Below are 14026 nucleotides of genomic sequence, written 5' to 3' on the forward strand. Positions count from 1 at the left end.
AGGATTAATGCACAAAAAATCTGATTATAATTGTATTTTAGTAAGAAAAAGGGGCTAGTAACATATTATGAAACAAATTATACTAGGTAAAACCTTTTTCACTAGACATCAAAAGGGCCTCAATGAGATTGTAATGAAGAGGCATAATTTCAGTTCCCATTAAAGTGCAGTTTCAAAAGATGCTTGCTGCACTACGGTTAATATTCGGTTAATATTCAGATTCTCTGAAAGCAAGTAGCTACATGCAGTGTTTTTAACCCTTCAATCAAAGACCTGTACATAGATGTACATTAAAGTCATAGTAGTGGTTGTGTATTGGCTGTTAGCAGTTGTGCAAACAACTGAGCTGGATGGAAGTGGTTAGGATGATAACATATTTGTACAACTTAAAATTTAACTAGAAATAGCAGGAGGGGGCACTCTGAAAAACTGAATCTGAAAAGACACAAACTGACATCAAGCTGATCGTAAAGAAACAAAATTGATATGTACTGTAATTGATTTCTTTGTAATGAAAACAGGAAAACACAAAGTAAGACATGGAGATATTAACAACGTATTAATGATAGTCCATCATTCTTTAAAAAAATATCAATTAAAAACAAAGCAGGTTTCAATGAAAGAGAGGTGAGGTGAAGGAAAATTTGTAAAAAAGTGCAAAAGTTACAAATGATCATTGCACCTTCAATGTGACAGACAAAACAAATCATTAATGCAAAAGAGCATAGGGAAAAAACACGTACCAGGCTGGTATGATGTTCCATTTACAGAACAATCACATGAAGCTGTAGTTGTGGTGAACACTGACTGTGTGGGTATTCTGGTTGGTTTGAAAGTCGTAGTATGAATTCCGTAAACAGTCGTTCTAGGAGGCAATGTCTGCGTTATTGGACGAATAGAAGTTGTACCTATAGACGTAATTTCAGTTATCACATTCATAGTTGTGTTCAAGATTGCAGAGTTTGTAATTGCAGTTGACGACTGATGTGGTCCAGTAATTTCAGAAGTTGTTGTTGTTTTTGGCTTTGTTGTTGTGACAAGCTGTGACGTTGTTGCTCTTGATCGTGTTGTTTTCTCTGATTTGGTAGTTTTCCCTGTAGTTGGTGTCATTCCAGTGATTTTCGTTGTGACAGAAGGTTGTGATGTTACACAAGATGTTCCGTGGCTTGTTGTTCTTGTGGCAGCTGGTACTGACGTCGTTTTAATAACTGCTGTGGTAGCTGATGTAACTGGGCCAGTAGTGACTTCTTTTTGTGGCCTAGTTGTCTCAACCTGTGACGTTGTTGGTCTTGATGGTGTTGTTTTCTCTGATTTGGTAGTTTTCCCTTTAGTTAGAGTTATTCCAGTGGTCGTCGTAGTGACAGAAGGACTAGTGGTGGCTTCTTTTTGTGGCTTAGTTGTCTCAACTTGTGACGTTGTTTTTCTAGATGGTGTTGTTTTGTCTGATTTGGTTGTTTTTCCTGTAATTGGTGTTATTTCAGTGGTTGTCGTAGTGACAGAAGGCTGTGATGTTACACCAGATGTTCCTGGGCTTCTTTTTGTGGAATGTGTTACTGATGTTGTGGTTTCAATAACAGTTGTGGTAGCTGAAGTCACTGGGCCAGTGGTGGCTCCTTTTTGTGGCTTAGTTGTCTCAATCTGTGACGTTGTTGCTCTTGATGGTGTTGGTTCCTCTGATTGGGTAGTTTTATATGTAGCTGGTGTTATTTCAGTGGTTGTTGTGGTGACAGAAGGTTGTGATGTTACACCAGATGTTCCTGGGCTTGTTGTTGTGGCACCTGGTACTGAAGTTGTGGTTTTAACAACAGTTGTAGTAGCTGATGTCATTGGGCCAGTGGTTTGTTCTTTTTGTGGCCTAGTTGTCTCAACCTGTGACATTGTTGGTCTTGATGGTGTTGTTTCCTCTGGTTTGGTACTTTTGCCTTTAGTTGGAGTTATTCCAGTGGTTGTCGTGGTGATAGAAGGTTGTGATGTTACACCATATGTCCCTGGGCTTGTTGTTGTGGCACCTGGTACTGAGGTTGTCGTTTTAACAACTGCTGTAGTAGCTGATGTCACTGGGCCAGTGGTTGCTTCTTTCTGTGGCCTAGTTGTCTCAACTTGTGACGTTGTTGCTCTTGAGGGTGTTGTTTCCTCAGGTTTCGTAGTTTTGCCTGTAGTTGGTGTTATTCCAGGGGTTGTAGTAGTGGCAATAGGTTGTGATGTCACACCAGATGTTCCTGGGCTTGTTGTGGCACCTGGTACTGAAAATGTGGTTTTAACAACTGCTGTAGTAGCTGATGTCACTGGGCCAGTGGTTGCTTCTTTCTGTGGCCTAGTTGTCTCAACTTGTGACGTTGTTGCTCTTGATGGTGTTGTTTCCTCAGATTTCGTAGTTTTGCCTGTAGTTGGTGTTATTCCAGTGGTTGTAGTAGTGGCAATAGGTTGTGATGTCACACCAGATGTTCCTGGGCTTGTTGTGGCACCTGGTACTGAAGTTGTGGTTTTAACAACTGCTGTAGTAGCTGATGTCACTGGGCCAGTGGTTTCTTCTTTTTGTGGCCTTGTTGTCTCAACCTGTGTTTTTGTTGCTCTTGATTGTGTTGTTTCCTCTGTTTTTGTAGTTTTGCCTGTAGTTGGTGTTATTCCAGTGGTTGTCATGGTAACAGTAGGCTGTGATGTTACACCAGATGTTTGTGGGCTTGTTGTTGTAGCACCTGGTACTGAAGATGTGGTTTTAACAACTGCTGTGGTAGCTGATGTCACTGAGCCAGTGGTTGCTTCTTTTTGTGGCTTAGTTGTCTCAACCTGTGATGTTGTTGGTCTTGATGGTGTTGTTTCCTCTGATTTGGTAGTTTTCCCTGGAGTTGCTGTTATTCCGGTGGTTGTCGTGGTGACAGAAGGCCCTGATGTTACACCAGATGTTCCTGGGCTTGTTGTTGTGGCACCTGGTACTGATGATGTGGTTTTAACAACTGCTGTGGTAGCTGACGTCATTGGGCCAGTGGTTTGTTCTTTTTGTGGCCTAGTTGTCTCAACCTGTGACGTTGTTTCTCTTGATGGTGTTGTCTCCTCTGATTTGGTGGTTTTTCCTGTAGGTGGTGTTATTCCAGTAGTTGTAGTAGTGACAATAGGTTGTAATGTTACACCAGATGATCCTGGGCTTGTTGTGGCACCTGGTATTGAAGTTGTGGTTTTAACAACTGTTGTAGTAGCTGATGTCACTGGGCCAGTGGTGGCTTCTTTCTGTGGCCTAGTTGTCTCAACCTGTGACGTTGTTGCTCTTAAATGTGTTGTTTCCTCTGGTTTAACAGTTTGGCCAGTAGTTAGTGTTATTCCAGTGGTTGTTGTGGTGACAGAAGGTTGTGATGTTACACCAGATGTTCCTGGGCTTGTTGTTGTGGCACCTGTTACTGAACTTGTTGTTTTAACAACTGCTGTAGTAGCTGATGTCACTGGGCCAGTGGTCTCTTCTTTTTGTGGCCTTGTTGTCTTAACCTGTGACGTTGTTTCTCTTGATGGTGTTGTCTCCTCTGATTTGGTAGTTTTTCCTGTAGGTGGTGTTATTCTAGTGGTTGTAGTAGTGACAATAGGTTGTGATGTTACACCAGGTGTTCCTGGGCTTGTTGTGGCACCTGGTATTGAAGTTGTGGTTTTAACAACTGCTGTAGTAGCTGATGTCACTGGGCCAGTGGTTGCTTCTTTCTGTGGCCTAGTTGTCTCAACCTGTGACGTTGTTGCTCTTAAATGTGTTGTTTCCTCTGGTTTAACAGTTTGGCCAGTAGTTAGTGTTATTCCAGTGGTTGTTGTGGTGACAGAAGGTTGTGATGTTACACCAGATGTTCCTGGGCTTGTTGTGGCACCTGGTACTGAAGTTGTGGTTTTAACAACTGCTGTAGTAGCTGATGTCACTGGGCCAGTGGTTGCTTCTTTCTGTGGCCTAGTTGTCTCAACCTGTGACGTTGTTGCTCTTAAATGTGTTGTTTCCTCTGGTTTAACAGTTTGGCCAGTAGTTAGTGTTATTCCAGTGGTTGTTGTGGTGACAGAAGGTTGTGATGTTACACCAGATGTTCCTGGGCTTGTTGTGGCACCTGGTACTGAAGTTGTGGTTTTAACAACTGCTGTAGTAGCTGATGTCACTGGGCCAGTGGTTTCTTCTTTTTGTGGCCTTGTTGTCTCAACCTGTGATTTTGTTGCTCTTGATTGTGTTGTTTCCTCTGTTTTTGTAGTTTTGCCTGTAGTTGGTGTTATTCCAGTGGTTGTCATGGTAACAGAAGGCTGTGATGTTACACCAGATGTTTGTGGGCTTGTTGTTGTAGCACCTGGTACTGAAGATGTGGTTTTAACAACTGCTGTGGTAGCTGATGTCACTGAGCCAGTGGTTGCTTCTTTTTGTGGCTTAGTTGTCTCAACCTGTGATGTTGTTGGTCTTGATGGTGTTGTTTCCTCTGATTTGATAGTTTCCCCTGTAGTTGCTGTTATTCCGGTGGTTGTCGTGGTGACAGAAGGCCCTGATGTTACACCAGATGTTCCTGGGCTTGTTGTTGTGGCACCTGGTACTAAAGATGTGGTTTTAACAACTGCTGTGGTAGCTGATGTCACTGGGCCAGTGGTTTTTTCTTGTTGTGGCCTAGTTGTCTCAACCTGTGACGTTGTTTCTCTTGATGGTGTTGTCTCCTCTAATTTGGTAGTTTTTCCTGTAGTTGGTGTTATTCTAGTGGTTGTAGTAGTGGCAATGGGTTGTGATGTCACACCAGATGTTCCTGGGCTTGTTGTTCTTGTGGCACCTGGTACGGATGTCGTTGTTTCAATAACTGCTGTGGCAGCTGATGTCACTGGGCCAGTGGTTGCTTCTTTTTGTGGCCTAGTTGTCTCAACCTGTGACGTTGTTTCTTTTGATGGAGTTGTTTCCTCTGGTTTAACAGTCTTGCCTGTAGTTGGCGTTATTCCAGTGGTTGCCGTGGTGACAGAAGGTTGTGATGTTACATGAGATGTTCCTGGGCTTGTTGTTGTGGCACCTGGTACTGATGTCGTTCTTTCAATAACTGCTGTGGTTGCTGATGTCACTGGGCCAGTGGTTGCTTCTTTTTGTGGCCTTGTTGTCTCAACCTGTGACGTTGTTGGTCTTGATGGTGTTGTTTCCTCTGATTTGGTAGCTTCTCCTGTAGTTGCTGTTATTCCAGTGGTTGTCGTGGTGACAGAAGGTTGTGACGTTACATCAGATGTTCCTGGGCTTGTTGTTCTTGTGGCACCTGGTACTGATGTAGTTCTTTCAATAAGAGCTGTGGTAGTTGATGTTACTGGGCCAGTGGTTGCTTCTTGTTGTGGCCTTGTTGTCTCAACCTGTGACGTTGTTTCTTTTGATGGAGTTGTTTCCTCTGGTTTAACAGTCTTGCCTGTAGTTGGCAATATTCCAGTGGTTGCCGTGGTGACAGAAGGTTGTGATGTTACACCAGATGTTCCTGGGCTTGTTGTTGTGGAACCTGGTACTGAAGATGTGGTGTTAACAACTGCTGTGGTAGCTGATGTCAATGGGCCAGTGGTTGCTTCCTTTTGCGGCTTAGTTGTCTCAACTATTGAAGTTGTTGGTCTTGATGGTGTGGTTTCCTCTGATTTGGTAGCTTTCCCAGTAGTTGCTGTTATTCCAGTGGTTGTCGTGGTGACAGAAGGTTGTGATGATACATGAGATGTTACTGGGCTTGTTGTTCTTGTGGCACCTGGTACTGATGTCGTTCTTTCAATAACTGCTGTGGTAGCTGATGTCACTGGGCCAGTGGTTGCTTCTTTTTGTGGCCTTGTTGTCTCAACTTGTGACGTTGTTGGTCTTGATGGTGTTGTTTCCTCTGATTTGATAGTTTCCCCTGTAGTTGCTGTTATTCCAGTGGTTGTCATAGTGACAGAATACCCTGATGTTACTCCAAATGTTCCTGGGCTTGTTGTTGTGGCACCTGGTACTGAAGATGTGGTGTTAACAACTGCCGTGGTAGCTGGTACTGATGTCGTTCTTTCAATAACTGCTGTGGTAGCTGATGTCACTGGGCCAGTGGTTGCTTCTTTTTGTGGCCTAGTTGTCTCAACCTGTGACGTTGTTTCTTTTGATGGAGTTGTTTCCTCTGGTTTAACAGTCTTGCCTGTAGTTATCGTTATTCCAGTGGTTGCCGTGGTGACAGAAGGTTGTGATGAAATATGAGATGTTACTGGGCTTGTTGTTGTGGCACCTGGTACTGGGGATATGGTGTTAACAACTGCTGTGGTAGCTGATGTCACTGGGCCAGTGGTTGCTTCCTTTTGTTGCTTAGTTGTCTCAACCTGTGACGTTATTGGTCTTGATGGTGTTGTTTCCTCTGATTTGGTAGCTTCACCTGTAGTTGCTGTTTTTCCAGTTGTTGTCATGGTGGCAGAAGGTTGTGACGTGACACCAGATGTTCCTGGGCTTGTTGTTGTTGTGGCACCTGGTACTGATGTCGTTCTTTCACTAACTGCTGTGGTAGCTGATGTCCCTGGGCCAGTTGTTGTTTCCTTTTGCGGCTTAGTTGTCTCAACCTTTAACGTTGTCAGTCTTGATGGTGTTGTTTCCTCTGATTTGGTAGCTTCCCCTGTAGTTGCTGTTATTCCAGTGGTTGTTGTGGTGACAGAAGGGTGTGACGTTACACCAAATGTTTCTGGGCTTGTTGTTCTTGTGGCACCTGGTACTGATGTCGTTCTTTCAATAACTGCTGTGGTTGCTGATGTCACTCGGCCAGTGGTTGCTTCTTTTTGTGGCCTTGTTGTCTCAACCTGTGAGGTTGTTGGTCTTGATTGTGTTGTTTCCTCTGATTTGGTAGCTTCACCTGTAGTTGCTGTTTTTCCAGTGGTTGCCGTGGTGACAGAAGGTTGTGATGTTACATGAGACGTTCCTGGCCTTGTTGTTGTGGCACCTGGTACTGAAGATGTGGTGTTAACAACTGCTGTGGTAGCTGATGTCACTGGGCCAGTGGTTGCTTCCTTTTGCGGCTTAGTTGTCTCAACCTGTGACGTTGTTGGCCTTGATGGTGTTGTTTCCTCTGATTTGGTAGCTTCTCCTGTAGTTGCTGTTATTCCAGTGGTTGTCGTGCTGACAGAAGGTTTCGACGTTACACCAGATGTTTCTGGGCTTGTTGTTGTGGCACCTGGTACTGATGTCGTTCTTTCAATAACCGCTGTAGTAGCTGATGTCACTGAGCCGGTGGTTTCTTCTTCTTGTGGCCTTGTTGTCTCAACCTGTGACGTTGTTGGTCTTGAAGGTGTTGTTTCCTCTGATTTGATAGTTTCCCCTGTAGTTGCTGTTATTCCAGTGGTTGTCGTGGTGACAGAAGGCCCTGATGTTACTCCAAATGTTCCTGAGCTTGTTGTTGTGGCAACTGGTACTGAAGATGTGGTTTTAACAACTGCTGTGGTAGCTGATGTCACTGGGCCAGTGGTTGCTTCCTTTTGCGGCTTAGTTGTCTCAACCTGTGACGTTGTTGACCTTGATGGTGTTGTTTCCTCTGATTTGGTAGCTTCTCCTGTAGTTGCTGTTATTCCAGTGGTTGTCGTGCTGACAGAAGGTTTCGACGTTACACCAGATGTTTCTGGGCTTGTTGTTGTGGCACCTGGTACTGATGTCGTTCTTTCAATAACTGCTGTAGTAGCTGATGTCACTGGGCCGGTGGTTTCTTCTTCTTGTGGCCTTGTTGTCTCAACCTGTGACGTTGTTGGTCTTGAAGGTGTTGTTTCCTCTGATTTGATAGTTTCCCCTGTAGTTGCTGTTATTCCAGTGGTTGTCGTGGTGACAGAAGGCCCTGATGTTACTCCAAATGTTCCTGAGCTTGTTGTTGTGGCAACTGGTACTGAAGATGTGGTTTTTACAACTGCTGTGGTAGCTGATGTCACTGGGCCAGTGGTGACTTGTTTTTGTGGCCTAGTTGTCTCAGCCTGTGACGTTGTTGCTCCTGATGGTGTTGTTTCCTCTAATCTGGTAGTTGTTTCTTTAGATTGTGTTGTTGCTTTGCTAAATGTAAAAGGGGTTGTAGTACCGGGTGTTGCAGTTGTATGACAAGGGTACACACTCCTTGTCACTGTCCCATTGATTCCACATTTTGCTGTTATACAGTTTGTTAGTAAATCTGTGGTATTGTAGATTATGTCCCCATATCTGTAGGTTGTTCCATTTACATAGCACATGCAGGCTGTAGGGGGCATATAAAATACATAATCAGATTTATGTACTTTTGCCTCATCTTTGCCACCTCTCTATACAAAATTCATGCTGTTCTTTCACTCACACGTTAAGTTGTAGTTGCACCTTATACCGGAGACTGTACAGGAGCTTGAAAAAAGAAATATTTGTCTTTAAAAGAATTTTCTGCATTTTAAAAAACACATTACAAATGTCCACTAACCTCTCTAGTAGTCCACTTATAACAGTCCATTTTAAACTATGATATTCCTAAATGCACAGAACAGAATCTAGGATAATGATTCTGCCCTTTTGTTCCCCAAATCTCTTCATTAAACCTTTTTCTATAAACTTTTTCTGCAGGTTTAATTAAGTCTGACTTTGGTTTGACAAAAACACAATCTTAGCTTCTGCCTTTACCTACCCATGAAAGGAGAACCTAAAACGCATTAAGCTGCCATTTCACAAAGTAGTTCACATAGGTGAAGTTACAATACAAGGAGCTGTTAGAGACTACCAATGAAGTCCAGATACCACGATCCAGTCTTTCATCACCTGGGGCCTCATGTACAAAGACTTGCATAGATTCCCTACAAAATTTTGCATTTAAATCCAGAAAACTGCATAAATAGAAAAAAAGTCTGAATGTATTAACCTCTACTAAGATCAGATCTACACGTTTTCTTTTTTACAACCCAATCAATTCAGAATTCAGAGGAGATGAATGAGTAGCAGACTCCTCCCATGACACACCACTATTTGAATATGATAATAATTTATATACTGAATGGTCTGCATCTTTGCAGTACACTGAGTGGGACCGCGTGTGTGCAGCTGTTGCAGGGTCCACACGCAGAAATAAATAAAATTGGTCTGACATATAGGTGGACGTAAAGCAAAATACGGCTGTCCACCGCCAAAGTGTCACTAAAACAGGTGACTGTGAAGGAGAAGACAACCTCCCCCTTTTAAACAAAGAGTCACTGGGATTGGGTGAAGCTGAGCCATTTCAACTTTTACACTGGTTCATTAACATTACTACTGTTCCTGACACTGTGTTCAGGAAGTAGGTATTGATACATCTGAACGTTTGCGTGATTAAGGGCATTTGCTTTAATTAATTATAGTTTTTGTGTGTAAGTACCTTTTGTATATGAGGCCTCTGGTGTGTTTTAGTGAGAAGAAAAAAAGGGATAGTGTTTGTATGTGCGTGTGTTTCATACCAAGTGTAACAATTGTTTGATGGAACCGCATCACCAATGCTGTAATGTGAGCCTTTTTCATCATAGCAACCACACTGGTCCCAGGCAACACACGTCATAGTGTCTTCATCAAAGTAGGGATGTGTGGAGGGGCATTGTGGATAGCAGCCTGGAAAACCATCAAAGCACTTAGATTAAAGGCAAATGTAGCTGTAGTAAATGTAGAAATTAGCTTTACCATCTATCACACAACCAGCTCTACCTCCAGCATACTTTAGAAACATTTTCCTATTATTACATTGTAATTGATAAATGTATTTATTCATGCTAATACATATGGAAAGTACCTTCTAGGGCAGTAATAAGATTTGAACAATTTCCTGATGGATTTCTACATGTCTTCATGCAGTCAGCTCCACAAGGCTTATAGTGCCACTCACATTCCCCAGGGGCGTTATAGTAGTCACAGAAAACAGCTGCGAACCAAATGAACAGTTTCAGTTTCCTGCATCCTGAAACCCTGCAGCTCAGATTTCAAGGTGTAATGCTTGTCAAACTTACGACACAGCTTTGGAGTTCGCCATTTTACACAGGCACCAGCTTCATTACAAGCTTTGGCATAAGCAGCCACAGCTGTGCAGAGACACTCACAATCCCCCCCAGTGTCACAAGCACAGGAGTCTCTTACACAAGAATCAAAGTATGGGCCTGGGTCAACCTTGAAAACACAATCATGCATTATTTACAAAATAGTAAAGGGTTTGATAGTGTGACTGGTTGTAGTGACAGACGTTGCACTGTCAGGTTCTTAGTTTATTAGATCATCCAAATGACCAACACAAAAACAATCTAACCTCACCTTCTGTCATTTCTTTGGAATCAGAGAATTGGCAGCATGCACCTAATAATCCTTGTGTATTTGTATGAACATGTTTATACACATTACCTGTGAATGACAGCTCTGAAAAGTGCTACTAGTAATGATGCTGCACTGTTTCTGGGACCAAGCTGCCCGGTATCTGTTGGCAGTACAAGGATCACTGAGTAGTTGGGCATTGGGGCAGCTCGATGACACCTTCCAGCTGTTACCAAATGCTAAGACATCTGCCACTGTTTCCTGAGAGCGTGTGGTGAAATCATTCCTACTGTTGCCATCATAGTTTCCACACAGACCGCAGACTTGTTCCTAATCAGGGAGGAACCCAAGGACAGGATTTATTACCATGATAGAACTTTTATAGACTAAGGTACTTAAAACAGGGCATAACTTAAAACAAAGCTAAATAATCTCAGCACTAATGAGGGCTTCTATTAGACGTGTTTAATACTTTCTAAAGGGTTAGGGTTTGCTTGAGTTAGATTTGTTGGGTATCTATATTGAAGGTCAAATTTGAAATACTTTAGCTCACAGTGGTGGTTAATCTATCTAGTTATTACATGAAGTCACTGGAACCACAAGATGCTGAACTATATAATAGTTTGTGATTTAAACCATTTTCTGAAAATAGAGAATATTGCAGTTGAATGCATCTTGACTAAAGTCCAGACAGGAAGCCTCAAAGTAACTACACTGAGTAAAAAGATGGTTACCTTGAACTCTGGGCTGAGTTTAATGAAAAGACTGGTCTTCTGGTCCCACATGAGCACAACTCCAGGTATGATCGTCAGCACCAGATAGACACCCATCTTTTGTATCTGAGCAGGGAGCACCTGGCTGTTTCCCTTTACTACATGGAAGCTCTCATCTTTAAGTTGGAATTCATTGTCCTGCAGGCATATAATTCAAATCAAGATTCATTTGCTTTATTATTTTTTTAAAAGCTTTAAAGTCCAGGTGTTCATTCATAGAGTTTCAACTCTATGAATAATATTATTGTCCAATCAATCAAATCAATCTTTTCTGCTTGATGGAAAAAATTATTGAACTCTATTGTAGAAGTTTTGTAGAGATTTACGCAGTTGGCAAACATTTTACTGTCTTATGATCTTATAATGTTTGTCAACCACATAATAGTCTTATAATTTTCATATACGCAACATCCTTGCTGTTTAAATATAAATCTGTAAATTACAATACATTGGCAGACATCATATTCTTCTGTGTTGTCCGAAAAAAAGTGTGTGTAGGCAACTTATTACCCCCACGAATATCTTGATAGTCTTCGAGCAGGTAGTTCCTGTTGTTCCACATGGAACATTTTCAGTGATTATCCTGAAGGTTCCCCCGTCTTGACCAGTGCCACAGTAGTTCTGTTAAAAACCAAAATAGGTCTTTATTGGACATGCCGAAAAAACCAATGCAAAAAATGACTGTTATTCTTTGCATAAATATGTCACCTCACCTGGATGAGGGTGTATTCACACTGTCCACTGAAGTCAAACCTCTTATCATCGAATGTGACATAGTGACCATCCCCATAGATTTCACAAACTGCGTCACAGACGTTGGTGGTACATGTGAACTTCCTACCACTGCAGTAGCTGAGAAGGCAAACAACCAAATCTTGGTTCTGGCTTTTCAATTACTCAATGATGCATTATACTGCAAAATAATTTGATTCCTGCAAACTTCATAATTACACCTCAATCTTAACAGATTTTATTTTTCATTACAAATGTTAGATGTAAAGGAAATAAATGACCATAGTTGACTAAGTTGCAACAAACACCTTTTATGTGTTGGTATAACAAAATTATCAGAAGATCAAAATTAGTTATTGATTGCATATTCATTTCTATGAGTGTATTAACTATGTTTTTTATGTGTTAAGCTCTAACAAACCAAGTATTGCAGTCCACAGTGAGTGTCTGCCCTGGTTGGTAAACTTGTCCATTGTGTAGACACGGACAGCTGGATTCATTGACACAGCCTCCGGCTCCATCTGACACCAGACCATCGGGACACATACAGCCTGATGTACAGCCTGTACTAATCTGTAACCACCCAGAGTGACAGTGAATAAACATGTACTGTAAATCGAAGCATTTGTCAAATATGTGGATGTGTCTCCAGCTGTTCTTACGCAAGCCATGTCCAGAGTGCTGCAGCTTTTCTGACATTCAGTCCCAGTTGCCCCAGGTTGCGAGGAGGAGCAGTCAAAATAAAGCATGGGGGCCACACACAATGGAACAGCTGGGTGGTAAAAAACATACCTAATGACATTCTTAAACTTTGAGAGATACACCACATTCACTTAGGATTTATTTATTAATCTATTAGAATCAGAATCAGAAAAGCTTTATTGCCAGGTTCTGTAGAGCACACTTTACAGAACCAGGAATTTGACCATTATTATTGGTGACATTGGTAACATGTATTACATGTGTTATATTATTATTGTAATAGGTTGAGTATGTGAATAATTGTGAGAACCTACAGAGTAATTGTGTTCCTCCTGAGCAGCTGAGAGATCCTTGTCTGCAGACACTGTAAAAACAAATGCACAAGAAGCAAAGTTAGCACCAGTACCAGACTCCTTTGAGAGCTGGATTCTCGGCCTGGACCCATTGCCTTGAAAAGTGGAGAAAATACAGTATCATGTCCATGCCCAGGCAAGTACCCATGTTTCTACAAATTGTACTAAAGAAAGACCAAGCAATTACCAGTGATTGATGTAGACTGAGCCCACAAACTCAATTAGTTTACAGTAACACTGATAGCAACATCCAGCCAGCAGCCTTCATTCTATCCTCCATCTATGTCTCCTGCCTCCTCCTTCTCCTCAACAGATGAGCTTTAGGTTGGGCAGAGGCCTGTCTACGTGGAAAACATTCTGTATTCTTTCAGTACTCGTTGATGTTGATGATTCTCTCTCTTCATTATATGAGGATTATAGTTTGATAACTCCAGATCAAGCCACCTCAGAAGCAAACAGAGGTAGGAGTTTCCCCGTAATTTGTTTCCTTCTCTATAATCAGTTGATAGGAAGGACTGGGTTTGGCTGGGCTCCATGCCTGTAGCACACAGCTAACATATTCCATATTCCATGTTCCATGTGTGAGGAATGAAAAGAGGCCATCTACCACCAAGGAGATAAATGTTCTTCCTAGCAGAGCTTAGGCCCACATTTGCATGAAGCCAATTTATTACCAGAAACAAGAACAAGTCCATTCTGGAATATTCCAAACATCTCAATCACAACATCAAAATGGACCTGAAAAGCAGCAGAACTCACTGAACAAGCCTTTAGGCACTACAACATCTAACACATTTATTTCACATTTGCCTTCTTGCTGTACAAATCATCCACAAAATGAACAGAATTTTTGTTCAGAGTGCAATAGTGACTTTCAACATAATTGTATTTACCATGTGGTGCCATCTCTGCTGACGGCCTGTCCAGCTGGAACAATGGTGTCTTTATCATAGCATGGACACAGTGCGCTGGACACACATTTCCCTTCTTCATCCATGTAGGTTCCTTCAGCACAGCCACATCCATCAACTGCGGTGAAGTTGACTTGGCAGGAGTAGTCAGCCTGACTAAGGGATCGACAGGTACGACCACAGCAGGTCATCTTGTACTCGTACACTGTTTCTGCTGGACATGAATCCATCAGTTTCTCTGTTGGGAGGAAAAATAAGCTGAGTAATAACACAAGAGTAGATTTAACAACTTCATAGTATATGTAAGTGTATGTTAATTTGTGCATGTTGCTCTATTTCTGA

General features: G+C 42.1%; 1 protein-coding gene across 1 annotated transcript in view; it reads right to left on the reverse strand.

The window, feature by feature from the left end:
• LOC114852580 (mucin-2-like) overlaps positions 1-14026 on the reverse strand; it is a 33937-nt gene that overhangs the window by 12896 nt on the left and 7015 nt on the right. Inside the window, exons 17-29 of the mRNA XM_055507631.1 lie at positions 13667-13922; positions 12735-12784; positions 12381-12490; positions 12140-12291; positions 11700-11838; positions 11497-11607; positions 10948-11124; positions 10304-10543; positions 9919-10075; positions 9705-9833; positions 9379-9526; positions 8262-8305; positions 744-8165 (exon numbers count right to left, since the gene is read on the reverse strand). Of these exons, the coding sequence (XP_055363606.1) occupies positions 744-8165; positions 8262-8305; positions 9379-9526; positions 9705-9833; positions 9919-10075; positions 10304-10543; positions 10948-11124; positions 11497-11607; positions 11700-11838; positions 12140-12291; positions 12381-12490; positions 12735-12784; positions 13667-13922 (9135 nt within the window). The remainder of the gene's footprint in view (positions 1-743; positions 8166-8261; positions 8306-9378; positions 9527-9704; positions 9834-9918; positions 10076-10303; positions 10544-10947; positions 11125-11496; positions 11608-11699; positions 11839-12139; positions 12292-12380; positions 12491-12734; positions 12785-13666; positions 13923-14026) is intronic.

Source organism: Betta splendens, chromosome 3 (genome assembly GCF_900634795.4).
Source record: "Betta splendens chromosome 3, fBetSpl5.4, whole genome shotgun sequence".
NCBI classification, from domain to species: Eukaryota; Metazoa; Chordata; class Actinopteri; order Anabantiformes; family Osphronemidae; genus Betta; species Betta splendens.